The 24,307-nt window shown below is 53.4% G+C and overlaps 2 protein-coding genes across 2 annotated transcripts in view; both read right to left on the reverse strand.

The window, feature by feature from the left end:
• MYL7 (myosin light chain 7) overlaps positions 1-11,063 on the reverse strand; it is a 40,178-nt gene extending 29,115 nt beyond the window's left edge. The window contains exon 1 of the mRNA XM_019539750.1: positions 11,052-11,063. The gene's annotated coding sequence lies outside the window, so the exon portion shown is untranslated. The remainder of the gene's footprint in view (positions 1-11,051) is intronic.
• A 594-nt stretch (positions 11,064-11,657) lies between these two features.
• The window catches only part of TMEM127 (transmembrane protein 127), a 13,175-nt gene continuing 525 nt past the window's right edge, over positions 11,658-24,307 (reverse strand). Inside the window, exons 3-4 of the mRNA XM_019539811.1 lie at positions 16,086-16,250; positions 11,658-13,999 (exon numbers count right to left, since the gene is read on the reverse strand). Coding sequence (XP_019395356.1) covers positions 13,692-13,999; positions 16,086-16,250 — 473 coding nt within the window. The 3' untranslated portion in view covers positions 11,658-13,691. The remainder of the gene's footprint in view (positions 14,000-16,085; positions 16,251-24,307) is intronic.

The raw sequence follows: 24,307 nt of genomic DNA on the forward strand, positions 1-24,307 counted from the left end.
CAGTGCAGAATAATCCTCCTTGAAGGTGAATCCCATCCTCCATGCTTTGTAGGCCTTTCTTTTTAGCCTTAGGAGGTCTGCTAGGTCCCTGGAGAGCCAGGGGGGCTGCTGTGCCCTCTTGCTGCCTTTCCTCTGAGATGGAATAGAGTTAGCTTGTGCATTAAGGATCGCTCCCTTGAGGAGCAACCACTCTTCTTGAACTCCCCTCTCCCTGGGGTCGTGGTCCCGTAGGGCCACACCAACGAGCCTCCTGAACTTGTCAAAGTCGGCTTTCCTGAAGTCAAGGACTTCCATGTTGCTGACTGACTTGCCAGCTTTACGGCAGATGGTGAAGGTGATCAGCTTGCGGTCGCTGTCACCCAGCTTCCCACCGATCACTAGGTCGCTGATTAGGTCATCCCCGGTAGCCAGTACCAGGTCGAGCAGTGCTTTACCTCTCGTTGGCCCATAGACTTCTTGAGTCTGGTAGAGGTCATCCACACACGAGAGGAAGCTTTGTGACCGCTCGGATTCTGCTGAGTGATCCTCCCACGAGATGTCCGGGTAGTTGAAGTCACCCATGACAGCCATGGTCCTGGAGCATGTGGCCTCAGCCAGTTCCCGGGCAAACTCCTGGTCAAGCTCAGGACTTTGGGTGGGAGGTCTGTAGGAGACTCCCACCCTTGTGTCCCCTGTGCTGTGTTCCCCATGATTTTAACCCAGAGGGTCTCCAGTCGTCCACCCTGGTTGCCAACATCAGCTTGCAGGGACATGTAGCTTTCCTTAACAGAGAGAGCTATACCCCTGCCCCTTTTTATCTACTCGATTCCTCCTGTACAGTCATGGGTGGAGCCCCACCAGGTCTCCTTTATCCCTATGGCGTCATAATTATTTGCATTTAAGCAGGAGGACAAGTTCCTCCTGCTTATTCCCCAAGCTCCTGGCATTTGTGTACAGGCAGGCAAGTGTCCCCTCGGGGGCTCTTGCCTTGCCCACAGACTGTACCAGGGCTGGGGTGGGCTCCCTTAAGTGCCTTGGCTTGCTGGCTTTGCAAGGGTTGCTCAGTGGGCCAGCAGTGGCGGTAGTCCCCCCATCCCAGGTAGCACAGGACAGTGGGGGGGCAGGAGGGCCAGGGCTGGGGGCTGCTGGGGCTGTTACCCTGCCCCAAACGGTGTGGGTGGGGCCCCAGCCCTACTGGTGCCCATCGCTCCCAACCCACACCCCCACCATCCCTGCCAATGCCCCCCACCTGCCAGGTTCCCCTCACTCCCAATCTGTTATAGGAGGTGTTTGACTTTTAGTGTATGATTTGTTTTTTTCTGTTTTTTTTTCTGTTTCAACACCGTTTCAGCTGTATGATGTCACTTCCAACTTTACAATACTTGATCCGATGCAACACCACGCCACACCACGCCACGCCATGCCATGCCACGCCACGCCAGTGAACAAGTTTGCTGCATTGCTCATCTCCCTGGAGAACATCTGTCCAAGCTTCCTTGGACTCTTTCTTTAAGAAAGCAGCCAAGACTCCAGAAAAACCTGCAGCCAAGACTCCCGAGAAGACTTTAGCCAAGAACCCTTCAAAAAGTCCAGCAAAGTCACCTCAAAGAAGTCCTTCCAAATCAATATGACTGCTATTTACAATATACATACATTAATGTAGCTACATTACTCATCTATAATTGATCGAGTACAAAACTCTGGGATATTTTTGGTGAAAATAGGGTATTGGGCCTTGGATCAGGAACCAATCACCCATTTATAACATTGTTTCTTATGAGAAAATTGGTTTTGAATTACAAAGTTCTGATTTAACACCTGGTTTTCAGGAACCAATTGCGTCGTATGTCGGAGGACTGCCTGTGTATGTGTGTCAGTGTGAGTTTGTGTTGCAGAGCAGAAGGGTGCATGTGTGTTTCTCTGGGCCCTGCCAAGACTCACCCCTACCCCTCACCCCCTGCCAGGTGGAGCAGACATTCATGGTCACTGTAGCAGGCAAACTGAACTATGCTTTTAGCCATAGTCCAGGCATTCCCAGAAATAAGCAACAACATTTAAATGAGTGCCTTCTGTGGCACTGGGAGAAGTGAGTGCTATGACTGGGCAGTAGGAGCAAGGGACAACAGTTTCCCTATAAGAAATGTGACTGGCACAGTGCCAGGGCATTGGTGCACTATGTAAGGAATGTTTGGCCCAGAGCCAAGCGATTGGACAATTTGGGACGAGAGAAGTTACAAAAAGTGATGGACAAACAGAGGAACACGTGTGTGCGCTCTGTTGCCACCCTGGGGAGCAACCTTGGATTTCTTGTTTGAACAATGAGGAATCCAGAAACTAAGATCCCGCACACCCAGCAGAGGATCTGAGGCCAATACCACCAAAGGTCGCTGCTGTGGCTCCTGAAGGAACCGCTTGCCAGGTTGTATTGCAAGGAAGAATACTTGTAATAAGCTGAGGGGTTACTACTAAAACTTCACTTGGTACTAAATCAGACGAGGGGGTCAATCCTTGGAGGTCTCTAGTAAAAGGAATCCTAGGGGCAACATCGATGTCCCCGGCAACATCGACTACAAATCCCTGGCTACATCATCACCCACGGCGACGAGAAGGAAGACTGAGGAGCAGGGCCACCCACACACGCCCCACACCCATGGCCACTGAAATAAACTCCCAAGCCGCTCAGAAAAGCTGGACTCTGTTTGGGACTCAGGGGAGTGTGGGGGGTCTCCCTCTGTGGCCAGTGGGGAGGAAGGCAGTGTCTGGGACCAAAACCACATCAATCATCCCCGCCGCAGGAGCTGTGGCTCTGCCACGGCACGGCCCCGAGCAGGCTCCTCTGTGCGCTGTGCCCAGCTGGCTGAAGGACAGTCCCTGGCACAGCCCTCACGCCCAGCTCTGGGGCGGCTGCAGTGTCCAGAGAGGAGCAGGGAAGGCACGAAGAGGGTCGGGGGCTCTGCTGTGCTCAGTGACCCCAGCAGAGCCCAGCAGGATGCAGGCAGGAAGCCAGCAGTGCATTGCCTACGGTGCTTTATTGCTGAGGAAGCCAGAGGCAGGGGAAGGAGGGGCAGGTCCAGCTGGGGGCAGCCCCAGCCTCTCTGGGGTGGTGTTACCAGCTTAGGATGCAGCCTGGATGGTCAGCGAAGCTGCTGGAGGTGGGTGATGCAAAGCACATGCTGCTGGCAGGGAGTTGTGCCAGGGTCCAGCTGTCCGTGCAGGGAGACAGAGCCTGGTGTGGGGGAGACACGCATGAGGGCCCGTCAGCCTGCAGCCCCCCCATGCCAGATCCTCCACCAAGCCCCTCTCTGCTGCCATGCCCCAGAGTTGCCCCCTCTCCTGGTCCCCTGTTCACCCATCCCTCAGCCAGTGCCAGTGCCCCGTGAGCCTGGGGAGCACGTGCCCATGGGCAGATCCCTGCTGGGATGGCAGCTGCCATGGATGCTGAGGCTGGAGGCCCCTCCCACAGCTCTCAAGCACCAAGCAGGGCCCAGAGCCAGTGGCGAGGACCAGTCACTCCCTCCCCAGCCTGGCAGAGCCAGACATCACATACCAAGCTGTCCAGTGTGATGCTTTGAGGCCTGCTCCAGCCAGCTGCGCCAGGCAGTCTGCAGCAGCAGGGAGGTTGGGGAGCCATGGCTGGGCATCCTCCGGGGAATGCATCAGCTCAAGTCATGGGTGTGAGGGTGAGCAAAGGGTTCACATCACAGCCGGGTTGTCCTGTCCCCTCCCTCCCTGTCCCAGTGGCTGTGGGTTCCCTCTCACCTGGCAGCTCCTCAGTTTCCTGCAGGTGTGCTGGGGATCACTGCCACTTTGCAGCGCAATGATGAGCTTGTCTTTGTATTGGTTCACCAAAAACCTGCATATCCAGCCCACATACCAGCTCATCATGCTGCACAACAACTTCAGGGCCTTTTGATGGTGATCTGGGAGGTGGGAGGGGGGATAGCCCAGATGTGAGCCACAGTCCTGCAATGGTGTGGGGAGAACCCAGGGCTCCGTTGCCTCCTCCCACATGCCCCATCCCCTGCCGTCACCCCCACCATGCCAGGGTCTCACCTTGTCAGTTTGCCTCCCCACCGTGTACTGGAGTTGCTGCATGACTTTGGTGCAGATGAGGCACAGGCTTTTGGACACTGGGATCAGGGTTTCCTCCTCGAGCCCATCCCACTGTCAAGCAAAACCAATGGACTCTCATGGCTGGGATCACCCTGGGGTCCAGGTCTGGGGCCGAGCCTGCCACAGGTGAGTGCCCTCCCAGTGGGCTCAGGCCTAGTGGGTGGGATGAGGAAGGGAGAGCGCGGGGTGGGGGGAGATGTGGGCAGAAGATGGCTGTAGCACAAGCCATTGCCTCACAGCCGCTTGGAGTCTGGTGGGCAAGGGAAAGAGGGCCTGATGTATGTGTGGAGGATTTCCATCCCCAGTCTCTTCCCTGTCTCTCCTGCTAGTTTTTTTTCCTCTATCATTGTCTTACCTGTCTATCACTCTGGTTGCTAAGCAACACATCGGCCTATCTGACCTGGCCCAGGTGAGAGGGGGTGGATGTTCCTCTCTACTGGTTTAAGCAATGGCCTCATGGCCTTGGGGGGGGCTGTAGCCCCTTTCACTCCACCAGGTAGTGATGACACTTTTCAAATTGGCTGGCTATCAGCCAACAACTGGTGGCCTTCATTGGGCCCCCAAAGGTGATGTCAAAAGGTCTATATAAGCCAAGACTGCCCAGGAGGTGGGGCAGAGCAGCCATGATGAAGACACACACAGGAGGTGAAACACTTGCAGCTCTCTCTCTCAAAATGCTGCAGTGAATAAACTACAGAAACCTATCTAGATATATATAGCTTGCTGTAAAGTAGAAGCGTGATTGTTTGCTCTAAGGTTATTCTATAATACTTCTCTATCCTGCAGCTTTCCCCAAGCCAATACAATTCTTCACTGTGCCAAGTGTGGTGGGCTTGTAGGGAGAGGCCTTTGTACCCCCTTGGTCTGGCTGACTAAAGGAGGCTGCTTTTTGTGGTTCAGGCTAGAGGAAGCACCCTGAGCTTTTGAAGTGGGTTGAGCACCTTACAGGTCTATAAAGCCTATGTAGCTCAGGAGGTGCAGAGCCACTAACAGACCGGGACTCGAGTGGTGGCAGTGTTACCCACAGGCTTGCGGGTGTGCTCCAGGAAGGGGGTCGGCCAGACATGAGGTGCCCCCAGGGGGGCGCTCAGAGCGTGGAAGGTAGTCTGGTGCAGAGAGGTGGGTAGCTCAGCGCAGAAGCACCCCCTACTGGCCCGCCACAGTATCAAGCTCCCTGAAGCCACCCTGATCTGTCCTTCAGCCTCCACCTGTCTGGCACTCGGCGGCTGTTTCTGCGTTCTGGCACCAGTACGCTGGGCCCTGGAGGCAGCTCTCGGGGACCTGGACCTGCTGGGCCGATGCTACCAAAGCAAGAGGTGAAGGGAAGCAGCCTGCAAGCTACTGAGGAAGCTGTCAAAGAAGGCACCCTCTAGTCTCCTAAGCTGGCACCAAGCCATGTTTCGAGGCCCATTCGCATGAAGCAGTCCTGACTTTGTAAGCAGTGGCCACCACCTCCTGTTCACGGTCCCTCCGGACCACTGGTTCTCAACCATTTCAGACTCAAGGTCCCCTTGAAAATGCCAGTTCAGAGCTTCCACTTGTATTTTCACCAGGGGAATATCCCAGAGTAACTCCTCTGCTGCAAAGCGGGCCCCCGGCAGCCAGCCCCAGCTCAGGGCTGCTATTGTGTCTTATTGTGTTTTCCCTGTACTATCCCTTGACAGCCAAAGCCCTCGTGCTCAGCACTGCAGGGTTCACTCTGCTTGTGGCAGTTTTGCAGCACTGGGGTCTCCATTTTTCTCTGCCATGAGGAGCCAGAGCCATTCTTGGTTCCTCTCGCTCCACAGGACCGGACGGGGTCAGGTCAGAGGCAGAGCAAGTGTAAGTTAACAGCGGACACATAGGGATCCCCAGCCCAGCAGCCTCGGCCCCCAGGGAAGCCAGGGGGAGCACCTGCATCGTGAGTTTGAAGCCTTCCCAGGTGTTGGCTGCAGCACAGGCTGAGGCTGTGCCAGTAGCTCCTGCTGGGGCTAAAGCTGGAGGCTCCTGGCTAGATGATCTTGCCCCTCTGCTCAGGCTCAGACCAGTGCTGCATTTGGGGTCAGGAAAGATTTACCACCTGGCCAAACTGGGGGTTTCTTGCCTTCCTCTGTAGTGGGGCATGGCCTCCACCTGGTATCCGAGTGTGTATTTACCACCTCTTCTAGAAGCAGGATGTTGGGCGCTGCAGCCCCCAGCTTTCCCTGCGGTAGAGCCAGAGGTGATGCCTAGGGATGCATCAGGGCTGGTGGTGGTTGTGCTATGAGGTTAGATGATGGTTTGTTTGGGCTGCTTTGGACAGGGATGAGTGTTTCTCTGGGCCCTGCCAAGACAGCAGGGGTCTGGGGAGAGGTTGGCCAAGGCAGGATGCATTAATGAGGAGCCGCAGGCAGAAGCAGTGAGAACATAGCAACCAGGTTTATGGCCATGGGGAGAAGCCAAGGGCTCAGCGGATGGAAAAGGGAGGCAACATTTATTAAAATATCATCTTTGCCCTTGGGAGCAAAAGCTTCTGTTAAGTACAGGGGTGGGCAATTATTTTGGGCGGAGGGCCACTTACTGAGTTTTGGCAAGCCATTGAGGGCCGCATGACAGGCAGCAAGGGGCAGATCAATATTAATTTTCTACTATTTTTAGGGCCCCCATGGGCCAGATAGAATGGCCCACCCCAGCATTTTGCCCACCTTGTGTTAGAAACGCAAGGAGACTGGGGAGGGACCGAGACAGAGACTCCAATGGGGCCCCGCTGCTGCAGCTCAGAGCAGACCAGGGTTCCCACAGCCCAGTACCACCCTCTGCCTGGGTGGCCACGGGCCCTGGCTAAAGGGGCAGGGCAGAAGATTCAGCTGCTACAGCTGCTGCAGCTTGGCATCAGGACAGACCTGTGACCAGACTGACACCACGTTGCTGAGTTAGAAGAGCCAAGTAACCCCTCAACCTGCCCTCCCTACCCTGTGACACCTGTGACCTAGAGTGTTACCAGCCCCTGGCTTCTGCCCAGCCCCTGCCCCAAGGAACAGGGCTGCCAGCCCTGATTTCCTCTTCAAGCCCGTGGCTCTACGGGGACCGGGCCCCTAGTCCCCCCCAGCACATGCAGGCCACTCCTGAGACAAGCCCCATATGCCAGGTGTTACCTCTCAGCTCTGTGTTCTTGGGGACCCCTGACACAGGACGCAGACTGTCTGACTCACAAAGAATCCCCCCCCCACCTAAACAGACACTGCTTAAGATGCAGTGATTAAGATGCACCTAAAACTCTCCAGATAAGGGTGACAAGAGTGAAATAACTGCCCTAGGTCTCGTTTGCACCCGAGATGGAACCGGGTGACCATTCATTTACATGGGAGATGGAGAACAGAAAGCCCGAAGCAGAGACCACAGTGAATTCTGGGATCAGAAAAGCAGGGGAGCACTGCATGATGGGGAATCTGTGCTCCAAATGGTAATTAACCCACACACCCAGCTCAGCATTTATCAGACCAGCTCTAATCTGGATTTACAAAGGACTCCCCTCCACCCCCACACACCTCTAAGCAGAAGTAAGTTTAATAGGTAACTCGGGCCGTACATTCCCCAGTCCCACTATGGGAGGCCTATTTAAACTTAATTGACTAAAACTCGGTTGCCAGGTTAGGGAATGCTGAGGCAAGACACCGAGTTGGGGGTATGGGCAACATTTGAACAATGGTAAAGGTTCATCACAGCATCCAGCCAGTTGGAGCCCTGACCACAAGTGTTGTCATACTTTTTCCAGGACGACTGGTGGAAGTCCTCCCCTCCCAAAGGTTATGAACACTTCAATAATTGCTTTAAGTCTGTTAAAAGACTATGTAAGATCTGGAAAAATCATGCTAAGCTGAGGCTTGTTCACAACAAGTAAAAATCCAAAACCCTGATGCTGCAAGCTATCTATTGTTTCTGAAGAAACTAGGCGATAACTCATCGGTATATCTGCTATCCATAGGAATTTCAAGCCGGCTCCTAAGTATCTGGTTACTCCCTATGTGTTTCCTGAGTATCAGTCAGTTTCCTGAGATGTCCCAACCAGATAACCCCTTGTCAATAGAGAAGACAATTTGATTTACGCTATCGAGAACGCTTGAAAGAAGCTGAACTGAGCGTATAAAAATCTGTAAAAGAGCAGCAGTGTGTGTGCTGATGCCACCCGCTTTCTTCTCGAGAGGCCGAAGAAGGCAGATCGTCTCCCTTCAAGGATCATGCTGAGAACTTTAGCCTGTCAGCTTTGCAACCCGAGTGCCTTGGACTGGTGAGATCCCAGCTCTCTCTCTTTTCTCTCTAGGCATAAGTTTCTGAACCTGAACTGTTAGTTAAGCTTAAGCTAAGTTTCCCCACATACTTAGTGAAACCAGGGTAATACTGTGATTGTTTTTGTTTTTCCTGTGCATGTCTATTACTACTAGTGCCATTATATATTTCATATACTTAGCAATAAATAACTTTTATAGTCAACCTGGTGGTAACTGGGTATATTTTTCCTTCGCTACTTCTCCTTCCCCACTTGCCCTGCAGCAACGCTTCGTTTACCTAAGCTAAAGATCCCTGCAAAGCCCAAAAATACTGTGGGGTCTGCTCATCAAAAGGCTAAAGATTGGGACAGGCTGAGTTTGAAACACACAAGGGGATCAGCTTGTACAGGCTGATTGACGCAGTTTGGCTCAGACATGCCCTAATGAACTGAGCACTGGCCCATGAGGGTGTCACCTGGACACCTGGGCGGATTCCAAGGTATTCTGTGTAATTGTGCGCTTGTGTCTGACTGTAGTTTATTGTTGCCCTGATGAACTGATTCTTGGCATTTGAGGGTGTCAGTCTGTCCATGCTGATCAACCTGGCCAGGTCAGGCGTGTCACGTTAATCTGGGTGCGTTTGTGTGTATGACTGATTGGGTGGCTGAAGGAACCCAGCCCTACTGAAACTGAGTCCTGCAAGATAGCTCCACTGGGGGTGAGGGCTTGCAGAAGGGAGAGATACAGCTCTGTATAGAAACACAAGTAGCACAATGATAGAATTACCAAGACCCTAGAAACGTATCCCTAATAAATGAGCGCACCCCAAAGTAACAGGCAAATCTGGTAACGCAGGCTGGTACAGCCCTGCCTTCCCTGTGCTATGCAGTGACCCAGCAGGAGAGGTATCAGTGACAGCCCTCAGCCAGAAAGCCTGGTGTCAAGTCCACTGGTGGCAGTGACCTCCACCAGCAGCCACGTGTGATCTTGCACCAGAGCACCTTCCCCTGCAGGGAAGAGCTGCCTCCAACCCCAGATCAGCTTAGGAATGAGGTATCCAAACTCCACAGCAGAGGCAGGAGACCATGGAAAACAGGGTGCTGGCCAGAGCTGATGGGGAAAAGCTGAGCACATTCAGTCCCACCATCCACTCTGCACCCACAGGCCGGGCCCAGCCCGAGAGCCACTGCAGTGCTCTGGTTGCCTCACTGCCAACGTGGCTGGTCAGCAGGGGTGGGGGCACATGCAAGTGGGGAGGGTCTCTTACGAGGCTGGGCTGGAAGAAGAAGCTGACGTGGGGGAAATCAAGGTACCTCTGCCCTGCTATGCAGCAGGGCCATGCTAGGGGATTTTGGCCAGTGCTAGGCCCCTCCAGCAGCCAGCCTTAGCCAGCTCCCCCTGGCCTATCCTAGCTCCATTCATGTACCTCATTGATGGTGCCAGGCTGGGATTCATCCTTCAGGGAGACCAGGGCAACAGGAGCCCCTTTCCTGGAGGGGTCAAACTCAGCTCCCTTGTGGGGCCCAAAGTCTGGCCCCAGGCCCACCCAAGGCCCCTGCCATGCTGGGATCTCTCCTGTGATGCCTCCCATAGCTCTGGAGCTGGTGCTGTGGGCTCCAGTCAGAGACCAGCCAAGCTGGGAGGCAGACTGGAGCAACTGGGCTGCTCTCATGTGAGTTTAGATTGGAGATCTGGAAAAACTGTGCCTGGTAGAGCAGTGAGGCAGAGGAATAGATGCTCAGGGGAGATGTGGGCTCTCCATCACTAGAAAAGTTCAAGGAGAGGTTGGGGCACTGATCAGGGATCATCTAGGCATGGTGATAGCTGGTTGCCACTCAGCTTTTTGCTATATGTGTTGGAGGAGGGGACAAAGGTGGTGGTGGTGGTGGTGGTGGTGGAGTGGGGGGGCGTTAAGCCTCCCTCAAAGGCACTGTGTGTGGGCTACAACCCAGGCTGGGGCTGGGCACCAGGCTGTGCCGATGCTTCTGCTGGGACACAAGCTAGAGGGTCCCAGCTACAGGGTCTTGCTCCACTGCTAGGCTCAGACTGACGCTGCATTTGGGGTCAGGAAGGAATCCTCCCTCCCTCACCCCGGGGCAGATTGATAGACTGGGTGGGGTTTGCCTTCCTGTGTAGTTGGGCATGGCCTCTGCCTGGGATCTCTCCAACATCAATTAACCACCTTTCACAGCATCAGGATACTGGCTGCCTCAGCCCCCTGCTTTCCCTGGGGCAGGGTGATCACACTCTTATGTAAAGTTTAGATGATGGATGTGTCTGGGGTAGCTTGGACAGGGCTGATCCTGCCTCAGACAGGTCCCTTCCAGCCCCCTGTCCCCTGGAAAAAAGGACAGGGCCAGAGGCACAGACACTGGTCATGATGGACTGCTTGCACCTCTCAGTGGTTGCAAGCCAGGTGCTATTGTTGAAACAGCTGTGGCCCTGACTCCAGGGGGAACTTGAGCACCCAGCCTGTCTTGCCTCACCATGGCAGGGGCAGTGCTTGCCCCCCAGCCATGGGGGATCCCATCTCTTCTAACCAGGAGCTAAACATGCTTCAGCTGGCTGCACTCAGCTGGTCTGTGCCATTGAGGGGGTGTTTGGACACCCATTTCAGGGCTCCCTGGGTGTTGGGGGCAAGATGAACAGCCAGCTTTATACACAGCATAAAGACATGGGTGGCCATTAGCAACAGCTTGGCTGAAAGCAGAGCCAGGGAGCAGCAATTCTCACCCAGCTGTGAGGGTTAAACACCATATTCTCTTGCATATACTACAGCCCAAAGTATAACACACACCTTTGAAAAGCCTCACTAAGAAAATGTGCTCCCCTGCTGTTATGGGTGGAATGAAGCAGGGCTGGAGACTTATTTCTGGCCAATTCACCTGCCCTTTCCTGCTCTGCTCAAACCTGAGCTGGCACTGATGATGAGTCTCCATGGCTGGACCCCTGATCTTGAGAAGAGCTGGAGCTGGGCAAGAAGAGGAGAGGAGAGCAGAAGCCCCAACAGGCAGCACCCCCCTCCCCTAAGAAAGGTTAACTTCAGCAGTGAAATATCAAGACTAATTAAAAAAAAAAAAGAAAAAAGAGGTGATCTTTAATCCCACTGCAGTCACAAACAATAGGCCATGAACTTCCAAGTCCCATTCATGAGCCACTGACTCCCTCAGCTACCACAGCTGCTATGGTGTGGAGCAGGGATTAAAGCAGGGGGTGCTCTCTTGGGCATATAAATCAGGGCCCCCATTGAATACAAGCACCCCAATTTTGTGGGGCTGGGGAATGGTGTGGACTATAGGAAAGAGAATATGCTAACATGGTGGACACAAGACAATCCTGCCAGGTTATTTACAGCCTTTTAATTTTCTCTAGAAAAGAAACAATCAGAAGAATATGGAGGGATAGATGGGAGCAGCCAGCGTGGCTGTCTGTCACCAGTGTGAAGGAGTGGGGCTGAAGCGGACACGTGTGTGGCTGGCCAATGCCATGCCTGGAGCAGCTCCAGGTCCCTTCAGCAGGTGGAAACATCCAGGCTCAGGCTCTGGATTTTCCCCAGGTGGCGGTGAGCCCTGAGCATCAATCATACAGTGGTGGAGGACCCATCTTTATAGAAACAACAGCTGAATGTCAAGTCTCAGGCCCACACTGAGAGTGGCCATTGGCAGCCAAGCTGGGCATGGAGGATGCAACAGGAGCTTCCGTGGAGGCATCTTGGCCCTGTATGGCTAGCTCACAGCAGCCGCTGCCTGATGCATCTTGGGCTGTAGGTTAAACAGCCCAAGTTGGGTTGACCAGGAGACAGGGGGAAGGGAAGGGGAAGGCCGGGCTGACTGCCGGCTATAGAGCACCCCACAGAATCTCTCTGGCCCCTCAAATGACGTGTGAGCTGGTACGAGCTGTGCCTATGCTGGTGGTGCTTAGGACAGGCACTGTATGGATGACAAGGGAACCTTCACAGCAAGGTGAGCAGGGAGCAGAGATAGCCAGTGGGTGCTGCTCCCTGGCAGCTCCTTGAAAAGCCATAGCCCTCAGCCTTTGGGTCCAGGCCAGGACAGCTAAGGGACTAACCTCAGGAAAGAAAACTGCTGTACTTTCTGGCATAGAACATGCCCTGGAATTAGACACGAAGCAGCTGCAACAAAGGAGAGCAGCCCTCTCATTGCTCTGCTCCCTGTGGATCTGCTGCTGCTTTTACCTCTGCTTTGAGTGGCAAAAACAGCTCATACCCTATTTCCCACATAACATGCACTCCTGGTCCAGCAGCTCTTCTTTTAGGGTGGAAAGGTATATTGTATGTGAGAAAATACAGGATCTGGATGAAAAGAATAAAAGGGCAGGGAGGGGGAATGCCTCAAGACAAGCTAGCAGGTGCATAAATGGAGATCAAGATGCCAGCCTAGAGCCACAGACTTCATGGCTTTCTAGCAAAGCAGGCTCCAGCTGTTGCTGTATGGAAGGGGTCCAGTTTGGACCCCAAGGAGATGGACAGGTGTCTGCTGTCGTCATGGCAGTTGGATCCCTTGGAGTTTCCATGACAGCTCCCTCCACATCTGAAAGGATCACTGCTTTGGCAGAGCCAGTTCCTGCCTCCTTCTATCCATCCATCTCCGCTGCGGCACTTGGAAGCTGATCGTTGAGGGTCTGATGGGGAGAAACAGTGGCTGGCACTAACCAACTCCTCCAAGACAGGGCTGAAGGAACTGCAACACCCAGAGTATAAAGTGCAGACACTTGTGGAAACAGCCGGGATCAGAGCAGGAGTGCAGATGATGTGGTTGTGGCCATGGCCGTGGCAGGCTAGCTGGACCCTTCAGCATAGAGGATCTTCCTTTGTATTCAGCAGCACATGGTTGACAGGAGAAGCCCACCTGCAAATGCCTTGGTGGAACTGTGACACCCCTCTCTGCACGTGTGTGCACCAGTACAAATGACACGCCTCCTCAGGGGCATATGGCCAGAGTATCAGGATTCACCTCAATGCTGGCAACAATATCCACATGGCTTCCATTTAGGTGGAATGAGAGCACAATGCCATGGTGTGAAGCCCCCCTGACACATGCATTTCACACACCCAGGCATGCTGCCCTGCCTCCAGGCTGGGGGAAGGGGGAAGAGTTTTGGGGGTATATGGTGAGAGTCTGTGAGGGCAGCTGGAGCTGATGACCCAGGCGTGGCCAGAGAAGTGGGCGTTTGAGTCATGAGATGGCTGTGAACCCAGCAGCGAGGGCAGTGGGAGGGGTGACAGAGTCACTGGTCATTGGTCTCTTTCCCCACATTGGGGTTGTGAGGGCGAATGTGGTGCCTGGGAAGCGAAGCACTGGTGAGTGCCCTCCCCTCCCCCAGGGACGGGAGTCCTGAGTGGTGGGGGCAGTGTCACGGCGTGTAGGCAGGGGGTGGCTGGAACTGGTTGATCACCTCATACTCAGCTGGGTAGGCCTCGTTCTCCTCCATCTCTGACAGCAGCTCCAGGGCCTGCTCCTCCTCCTCAGTGGGGTAGTGCCGCAGCAGGTTGGCAGCTGTGGCCAGGATGGAGGCCCCACCAGCACCTGCCACAAGGTAGAAGCTAACAGCGAAGGTGACATAGACCTGGGAGCCGTGGTACTTCTTGTGCTGCTGCTGCTGTGCTAGGATCAGCTCTGAGGCCCAGTAGCAGAACCCGATGACGGTAGCACACTGCAGGACTGAGGGGGGAGAAGAGAGACTGTGAGTGTTCAAGAAACTATAAGAGAGCCGGGGGGGGGAAGGGGGGGGTCATTCCACTCCCTAGACCATGAGGGGGCTCTGACTCGGGGCATACGTCCCACAGGTAGCCTCTATGTGGTGGACTGGGGAGGGGACAGGCAGCAGAGTGGACAATGGGCTGGGGAGAAGAAAGCAGAGCAGCCAATGGGACAGGAAGTACAGGGCATGGAGCAGAAAGCAGAGCAGATGTGGCAGGGGGCATAGGGCAGGGAGCAGAGCAGTCGATGTGGAAGGGAGCACAAAGCACAGCAGCTGACAGGGAAAGGGGCACATAGCAGGGAGCGGAATGGAAAGCAGAAGATTGGGCAGGGGAAAGGGGCCCTCGGGGGGCTGCAGGGCTGATGCAGGCCTGCCTGCCCACCCAAAAGCTGGCCCCACAGAGCCAGACCTGGCCAGGAAACTCCCTGTTGTCACATGCTGCTGGGACAGGGCACAGGGTCTTAAGCCAGCATCTCTGCCCATGTGCCATGCTCAAGCAGGAGGGGAAAAAGGTTTCCCTCCACTGCAGCTGTTCCTCTAGCAAGCCTGGCCAAGAACAGGGAGAAGCTGGAGGGAGCCCTGTCAGCAACTGGTATGAGGAGAGGGGTGCCCTCTATTTCCCACCATTCAGGGGGGTCCCAAACCAACTGGGCACTCCAATGCCCCCGTATGGTCCATCTATTCTTGCCCAGAATCCCTCTCTTCCCCTTCTTTGCACTCCTCTGAAGTGTCTTCACTACTTGCTACTTGCCTCAGCCCTGCTTGAGGGCTTTCAGCAGGCAAGATGGTGACAGAGACAAGCACAGAGCAAGGGGGTTGGGTAGGACTGGCAGCTGCACGTCTTCCTAGCTGTGCCTCAGACCCACCCTGCCTCCCACATCCCTTCTTAATAGAAGCATTAGGGGGGTGATTGTGCTGCTCTACTCAGCACTACCTAGGCCTCACCTGCAACACTGTGTCCACTTTTGGGATCAACACTTTAAAAAGGATGTGGAGAGGTCAGAGAGGGTACAGAGGTGGTGACAAAGAAGATTAAGGGTTTGGAAGGCAAGTCTTATGAGGAGAGGCTGAAGGAGCTGGGCATGTTCATTTCGTGGAAAAAATACTTAAGAGGCACGACAGTAGGCTTCAAATACTTGAAGGACTGCCATAAAGAAAAGGGAAAGCACCTTTTCTCTCTTGCTTCAGAGGGGAGAATGTGGACCAATGACTTGAAGTTGCAGCAGAGGAGGTTTAGATTCGAGATCTGGAAACAATTCTTCCCTGTTAGAGCAGGGAGACAGTGGAATAGGGAAACTGTGGACTCTCCATCACTGGAGGTGCTCAAGTAGAGGTTGGATGGGCACTGGTCATCTAGGCATAGCGATGCCTGTGTGCTGCTATGGGGATTTCCCAGACTTCTCTGGTTTTGCTAGTTGACCCGACTCCCTTTCTGCTCCACATATCACATTTTACACCTCCCTCAGAAACATTGGGTGTTGCCTGCAACCAAGGCTAGGGACTTTACATGGGCTGTGTCAGTGCTCCTTTTGGTTCTTATCCCTCCACTCAGGGTCAGACCAATGCCCTATTTAGGGTCATGAAGGAATTTTTCTCCATAGACAGACTGGTATGGACTAGAGGGGTTTTGCCTTCTTCTGTAGCAGGGAAACGGCCTCTGCCTGGAATCTCCTGAGCATCTACTGACAACTTTTTATAGCAGCAGGATGTTGGTTGCCATTGTCCCCCTGCTTTCTCTGTAGCAGGTTCAGGTGTGATGTCTGGTGTTGTGTCAGGGTTGACAGCAGTTTTGATATTGACATCAATGTCCCTGACATTGCTAACTTCTGTTAACAGGCTAATGTGCCCAGGCCTTAATTACAACAGATTCAACGTTAAGCTTCTAGAAATACCATTGCTCTGAGCTGACTGCAGACGGGCAAAGAAAGGCCTGGGACATGCAAAAACATGACAGCACTGTGCTGGGTGCAGGTTACTCCCAAGGCTGGCTCTGTGTCCCCTTTCCTACATGCCTGCTGGGGAGGGGCACCTGGCCTGGGGACTTACCGGTGAGGATGTGAGCGAAGGCATAGCGCCGTGTGATCTTCAGAGCTGGGTGCTTGGGTCCAAAGACGTCCAGTAGGAAGGCTGAGAGGCTGCAGATGATGCCCAGGAAACAGAAGGCAGCGATGACTCGGAGAAGCAGCACAGTCTGAGCATTCATGCAATAGTCTGGGTGCAGGAGAGAGGCATGGAGTCAAGCCACCATGGTGGCAGATTGCAACTGTTCCAACCCCTTCAACAAGCAGCTGTTCGACCATCCCCGTGTTACTCTGACATGAGCCTGGATGCATCAGCTCTGAATATAGCTGATGCATCTTCCCTGGAGAACCAAATGTCCAAATTTACGTCCAGCCTAAACCAAGATAGGACTGACTCCCTCCAATCCCCACAGCCATGTCCTTGCCTGAGCTGTTCCTAATACTACACCTCAACCCTGTGGTCCAGAGACACCAAAAGACCCTGGCCCTGGTCCAGGTGACACTGAGGGATGAGGGCTGGCAGAGCCCTGCCACTGCCAGGGGGTTTGATGCACTTAAGACACCTCAGGCAGAGGTCATGCCACAGCTGTGGAGGAAAGCAAAACCCCCCAGACTGAGCAGGAAATTCCTTCATGCGCCCAATGCAGTGTTGGGCTGAGCGTGAATAAAGGGGCAAGACTCCCTAGCTGGCCCGATGCTCTGGACAGTTTCCTATCATTCATCCAGTCCATACTTCCTTAGTTCATTCATCCAGTCCATACTTCCTTAGATAGCCTGAGAAAGTGTTGTGGGAGACTATAGCAACCCCCCCACCCCCAGCAGCATTCATGGGAACCTGGCGATGCAGCATCCTGACCTGATGCTGGTCCAGACAGCAGTGGAAACTCTATGTCAGGCCATAGGGAGGCCACTTCCCATGAGTAAAAGTCTGGTCCAGTTCCATAAATAAACCCAAAGCATTCTGAAGCCTTCACTGGCCTGACTCAGGGACAAATACCATGGTTCTTGCCTCTCCAGCCAGTGCCAGTTTCCTGCCTGCAGGGTGGAATTCCAACCCCCAGCTACGTCCATCAGGGTGGTCATAGAAGCCAGTGCTTTCAGAAGAACTGGCTGTTGGTTGCAGCCTAGGTTGGTGGGTGGTGACTTGGCTGTGCCAATGATTCTGCTGGGACTTAAAACTGAAGGGTCCTGGCTAGCAGGTCTTGCCCCTCAACTCAGGCTAAGACCAATGAAACACTGGGGGTCAGGAAGGAATTTCACCCCCTGCACAGGTTGGTAAAGACAGTTGTGGGTTTTGTTTTCCACTGTAGCCAGAGGTACGGCCTCCACCTGGGATATTTCAAACAGAGTTTAACAGCTCTAATAGCAGCAAGATGTTGGCTGCTGTGATCCTCCTGCTTTCTCAGTGGCAGGGTCAGGTGTGATATCTTGTGTTATATCTGGACTGACTGTGTAGTTTTGCTACAGTGTTGGACAACTGATATGTCTCGAATGGTTTGGACAGGGCTGATACTACTTCAGGCAGGGGACAAGATATGAGGTCCACTGGTCTCTTCCAGCCCTGCCTCTCTAGGCTGCAAAGAATCAGAAAATTAGGGGTGGAAGAGATCTCATCTAGTCCAACCCCCTGCTCAAAGCAGGACCAGACCCAAGTACATCATCCCAGCCAAGGCTTTCTTTACTGGAGTCTTAAAGAGTTCTAAGGAAAGAGATTCCACAACCTCTCTGGGTAGCCTGTTCCAGTACTTTGCTACCCTCCTGGTGAGAAAGTTTGTCCTAATATCTAATATAAAACTTCCCTTGGTGCAACTTGAGACCATTGTTCCTTGTTCTGTCATTTGCCACCACTGACAACAGTCCAGCTCCATCCTCTTTGGAATCCCCTTTAGGTAGTTGAAAACTGTTATTAAATCTCCTCTCAGTCTTCTCTTCTCCAGACAACAATAAACCTGGTTCCCTCACCCTCTCCTCTCAGTCATGCACCCCAGCCCCCTAACCACTTTTGCTGCCCTGTGCTGGACTCTCTCCAATGAATCCACATCCTTTCTGCAATGAGAAACCTAAAACTGGACACAGTACTCCAGATGTGGCTTCACTAATGTCTAATACAGGGGAACAATCACTTCCTTAGATCTACTGGCAACAGCCCTACTAATGCAGCCCAGTATGCCGTTAGCCTTCTTGGCAGCACTGTTTGCTCCTATTCAGCTTATTGTGCACTGTAACTCTCAGGGCCTTTTCTACAGAGCTGCTGCTTAGCTCGTGAATCCGCCCCTGCCTGTACCGGTGCATGGGATTGTTCTGTCCCGAGTGCAAGATTTTGCCCTCATCCTTGTTGAACTTCCTGACATTTCTTTTGAGCCAATCCTCCAATTTCTAGATCTCTCTGAAATCTAGCCCTACCCTCCAGTGCATCTACTGCTCTACTGAGCTTGGTGTCATCCACAAACATGCTGAGGATGCACTCTATGCCATCTTCCAGCTCTTTGAGGAATCCAGATTGTTGATTCTATGATTACAGCTCTGCCTTGGAAAGTGCCAGCTCTTGGTTTTTCTATGGAAAAGTCCCAGAGCAATTCTTTCATGGAAAAAAACTCATCAGGGCAGGGTGGTTGGACACTCTGGGAACCTTCTGATGTCTCTTGTGACTTGTGCATGGGTTTCTGCACACCAAACAGTGCTAATCTTCTGTGGCACCCTTCAAAGGGTCTCAGGGCACCTCTCTTCTCCTTTATCCTGCCCTGTCAAATACAGCACATCTTCCTTAGGGGGCATGTGGTACACAAGGGAGTATAGTACTAGTGGAGCTCGTGGCACTCGTTGGGTCTCCTCTTTGGGTGCTGAAGTTGGGGCCCACTCAGTGGGACTGACCACAACATGCCTCCTACAGATATCTCGTTTGCTTTTGTCTGTGGGCCGTTGGTGCCTCAAACCCTGGTTTGAGCCTGTGTGGTTATGTTGTGCGTGACCTGGGGCTACTGCCCATTGTTACGTAAACTCTGCTGCCATGGTGAAGGCAAAGACTCGACACTTCACAGGCAACAGCCAGCTACGAGCTGGACTAGACCAGGAGAGACCAAGCTGCAGCACACATGACACAAGTGACACAGGCAGGCCCTGTGCACGGCACACAGCAGATCAAGGAGGAGAAAGTAGAGCAGCAGAAGAGGCAAGGTATTAGAGGAGCCCTTGAGGAGGGGGAAGGGCTAATCTTTATTGTCCCCTACTGAACCTGAGGGAAATAATTTGCCCTTGCTCTCCAGCAGGTCATCCCCACCACTACCAACAACAGTCCAGAGGAGGTTCCCGTGTAGCGGGAAGTCAGTGGGAGAGGCAGACAGTCATCCAGTGACTCAGCTAACGAGGGTGCAATTAGGGTCCGGAAGTTCCTGGTTTCATGCTGATGACTCACACCAGGCAGGTCTTTTCCTGGGGCTGAGAGATCCATCATGGGCATGCTGCCATCATAAAGCAGGGGCTGCAGTAAGCACCCACCTCCACTCAGAGCCGCATTTCGGGTTCATCTACGTGGACACTCACCCCACTGCCTCAGGCTAGGGAGGAGTGGCAAAGAAGTGTCCTGCTACTAGCTCCTGGCTCTGCTGGCCTGGCAGCATTGATCCATCCAGACAGAATGAATCCCAGAAGGGGACCTGCCATCTCCAACACTCCTGTATGCCCGGAAACAGCCAGGAGAGTAGATGCTCAACCTCAAAGGGTTGGTGCCTGATGTGTCAGACCCTTAGGGACAATGGTGTTAGACCCCTGGCTGCTGCGAGGATGAAGAGAAGGACCTGGCACATCTCAAGGCTGGAGCAAGGGCCCAGGATGATAGAAGAGGACAGAGAAAAAGGAGGAAGCCTGGAAGATCAAGGAAGAGGGGGTTGCAGGCACCGAAGAGCTGGTGGGGAGAACCCCACCAGACAGCAGAGCTGGTGGGGGGAGGGGTGATGGGCATAGGGATAACCTCGGGCCAGGCTGCTGGAGAGGGAGCTGCAATGCAACTACTGATACTCGTTATCCCACGGCAGCTGCCAGCACAACTAGCTCCACAACTTTCTGGCCTGAGAGCAGCCTGGCAGTACAGTCCTAAACCCAGCTAAGGCTTTTCTCAGCCCTGTGGCGTCCCCCCACAACCTACCAGTGCTTGGCAACTAACAAGGAGCCCCCAGGCTCATACCAGACTGCTGTGTCTGGTGGTCGCTAGCAGGGGCTGGAGAGGGGAAGGCTCTTGGGGCAATGAGGTGGGAATCCTTAAGACATCAAGCTGGAAGGGACCACTAGAGGTCACGTCTAATTTAACCCTCTGCCCGAGGCAGGATCAGCCCTATCAAAACCATCCCAGACACATCCAACGTCCAGCCTCTTAGCAAAACAACAGTCAGCCCTGATGTAGCACTGGACATCACACCCAAACCTGCCACAGGGAAAGCAGGGAGACTGCAGCAGTCAATGTCCTGCTTCTATAACAGGTGGCTAAGAGCGTCCAGGTTGAGGTTGGGCCCCTGCTACAGAGGAAGGCAAGAAATCCCCCAGTCTGTAGCAGTCTGAGCAGAGGAGAAAATTCCTTCCTGACCCCAATCAGTGTTTGTCTGAGCCTGAGCAGATGGCAAGACCCTCTATCAAAGACCCTCTGGGTTTCAGTTCCAGCAAGAGCACTAGCACATCCCGTTTACCATCCTCAGTCTAACTAGATGATCATATAAAGGTGCAAAGTTCCCTTGATGATTGCTGACTGGAGATGGGGAATCCTGGAGACAGTGAGGGAACCACATGCACTTCTGGACTGCTGTGCTCAAAACCAAAGCTTGGCAGAGATCTGATGTTCTCCCCCCTGCAGAGGGACTAACACGTAACTGCTGCTGGAGCTCAGAGGAGGGACTTGTACAAGGGAAACTGAGGACAGGGGCTAGTTTAAGGGAGAACCTCAACATTTACAAATGGAATCTGCACTTGTGAGATTCCAGGAGAGGCTGGATGTTGCCGCGAGAACACGGCCACATGGCTGGATAGGAGAAAACATTCTGCCTCACAATGCTCAAACAACCAAGCAGCTAATTTTCCAGTTCCCTGGTGCCTGTGTCTGTCCTCAGGACAGGGGAACTGGAGCTCCAATTTCCCCCCACCTTCCAGGAAGACAGGCAGGACAGAGCTGTACCTTCAAAAAAAATTTAAAATCGGAGCTTCAGAGATATGTGGCCTCTGGGAAGTGGCAACTGGCTTCGAAGGATGCTACAAAATTTGTTTTGGTTAGTCCATAAGGGGCAACTCTACCCTGGCTTGGGCCTGACTCCAGACTATCACAGCTAATTAACTGCCTCTCTCCGCTCCTGAAGACAGACAGTTTATCTGTGGCCATCGGCCACTCTTAAGACCAGGGTGCTGTGAGATCCATATTTATATCAGACTTATCTTGCTGGGATCCTATGACCCCAGCTGACTTCCTGCCCTTTGGGCAGGGGGCTGGACTCTATGATCTTCCGAGATCCCTTCCAGCCCTAACGTCTGTGAACCCACGTAAAATATTAGCGGTAGCATGAGTGTAAAGATTCACAGGAGAAACCCAGAGATTGCCCATAGGAAACCAGTGTCCAAACCCTACAGCCTTGCTGGGGGCTTGCCAAGGTCTTGGCCATAGAAGAACTGTTCTAGGATTTTTCCATAGTCAAGAAAAATGTGAAAGGAAGAGCTGGGATTTGCCAAGGGGGGCCTGGGTCTCAAGAGGGGAGGAACTGCTGCCCTATATGGTCTATGTACCTGCAGTGCCTTCACTTTAGTTGGCAGCTGAGGCCACCTGGGCCTTTTGTAGGGACCGTTCCTGGTGGCACAGTTACCAAGAAGCTAACGGAGTGCCAACTAGTGACATTAAATCTGGAATGGTTTCTCTCCATCATATCTATGATAGATAAGATCTTTGGCATGGCAGTAGCTGTGAGGTTTAAACTGAGTAAGAGCAAAGCCCTGGGTTACACACACCACGTGAGGATCGTTTTCTGAGCTGAAAGAATTGTCTAACGAGGTGTCTGGAATGTAATCTCTTGGAAACCATCTGTGGAAACCTAATGCTCATGCAGATCCAAGGCCCCAGCTGCAACAGAACAGGGCAAAGAACTAAGAAATTCCACAAGGGCAATGAAACCAAAATGAACGAAAGAGTCCTGGCTCCACCGAGTCTCCCCCATTCTCTGGTGTTGCCAGGATGTCACTTTCCTGGCAGGGCCAAGAAGAAAGCTAATTGAAAAATGGGGAGCCATGCTTTTCCTGAAGACTTTGGGTTTCCAAGAAGGTTAGACAGAGGAAAGTCTTGACAACTGGAGATACAAAGTCCTTTATCAAAGTATCATACAGAAAAGTGGGTCTGGAAGGGACCTCCAGAGGTCACACTGAGTCCAATCCCCTGTCTGAGGCAGGATCAGTCCTATCTAACCATTCCAGACAAATCCATCATCTAAACTCTCCATAAGACTACCCTCAGCCCCGGCACAAGAGACCCACCCAAACTTGCCATAAGGAAAGCAGAGGAACTACTGTAGCCAATGTCCTGCTTCTATGAAATGTTGTCAATAGATGCTCAAGAGATCCTAGGTAGAGGCCATGCCCCTACTGCTGAGGAAAGCAAACCCCTCCCCCACCAGTCCCTACCAATCTGACCAGGGGCTAAAATTCCTTCCTGACCCCAAATGTGGCCTTAATCTGAGCATGACCAGAGAGGCAAGACCCTCTAACCAGGACCCTCTGGATCTAAGTCCCAGCAGGAACACTGGTACAGCCTAGTCACTGTCCTCAGCCTGGGCTGCAGCCAACACCCAGTGACTCCGAGGGAGGCTTATAAACACCCTGACACATTTAGCAAAAATTAGCGGGGAAGGGAAGGAAGAGGAGCAACAAACAAAGTCCCGAAGCTTGGGAAATCCCTGGCATTGCTATACCTCAGGGGTTGCCAACTGGCGGTACTTGAGAAGGCCCTAAGAGGTATGCGTGGGTAGGCACGGAGTGCCACCATGCATTACCCCATGCTGCTGTGCAGACACTGCATACCTGGCCAGGTGCGTGGGGGATGGTGGAGGGTGCGAGGAAAACTTGCACACAATGACTGCCACAGCTCCACATTCAACTGCACCCCTCCACCCCCACCAGGGATACACCAGTACAAAAAGTTTGAAAACCCTTGCTGATCATCTCTGACCAGCAGCTGTCCAAACTTTCCCTGATCACTTCCAGTCCACCCTTCCCTGGGCATCCCACTGCCTTGCTGTTCTAACAGGGAAGAAGTTTTTCCTGAGATCAAACCTAAACCTCCTTGGCTGCCACTTCCAGCCACTGGTTGGTGTCCTCCTCTATCCAGCAACAGAGAAGGTGTTTTCCCTCTTCTTCGTGTCTGCCCTTCAGTGCCTTAGCCCCAAAGCAGAAGCAGTACATCCTGGGACAAGGTAACTTTCCTACCAAGCGTTTCAGTGCAGCCGTAAGAGGGATCCTGGCTTGGAGGCTTAGAAACCTGCCCACAGACCCATTTGCCTGTCCCAGCAACAGCAGTCAGTGAAGAAGATGTCTGAACAGCAGACCTTTTTCCTAGCACCCAAACCAGAGTTCCTCAACCTCGTTAGCCTCTAGGGCCCCCTTGGAAAATGTCAGCTCTGGGCTTTCCCATTTCTTCCCTGTGGCAAAGACCTGGGATAGACTGCATCAAGCCAGCAGAGCTGAGACATGATGGCTTTCATGGGACACCTCTGGGTTTCTCTTGGATCCCGCTGAGGTGCCTGTATGCCACACAGGGCTACTCTGGCAGGCATCTTGAAAAGGATAGTGGGGCATCCCTGTGCTGCTTCCCTAGCTGAGAACCAGTGGTCCAGACTGGCATGCCCAGTTCCCACCCTGCTAAAATCTGGCAGAGGATGGATAAGTTTCTCACGCAAGGCCAAAGACATAGGGGATGCAGGGTTTGTAGTACAGAAGTCACCTGTGCTGGTGACCAGTTACCCCAGGGCTTCTCAGCCAGGCATGGTCAGGGCAGGGAGGCAGGAGCATGGGCAGAGCTAAACAGCCATATGTGGTTCCTTGGATTGACCCAGAGAGTGACAGAGGGTCCAAGCCCCTGGCCTGGCCCGCTCTGGGTCAACAAAGAGCGGCTCCAGGAAGCTCTGAGAGTCGAGGGAGAGAGCTGGGGCATGGAGGGGCCACGGGACAGCAGAGGGTGCACGGGGCCAGCGATGGGCTTGCGGGGAGCACGAGCAACACCCTCAGCCGCCC

The sequence above is a fragment of the Crocodylus porosus genome, unplaced genomic scaffold (assembly GCF_001723895.1).
Source record: "Crocodylus porosus isolate Cpor-Errol unplaced genomic scaffold, CroPor_comp1, whole genome shotgun sequence".
NCBI classification, from domain to species: Eukaryota; Metazoa; Chordata; order Crocodylia; family Crocodylidae; genus Crocodylus; species Crocodylus porosus.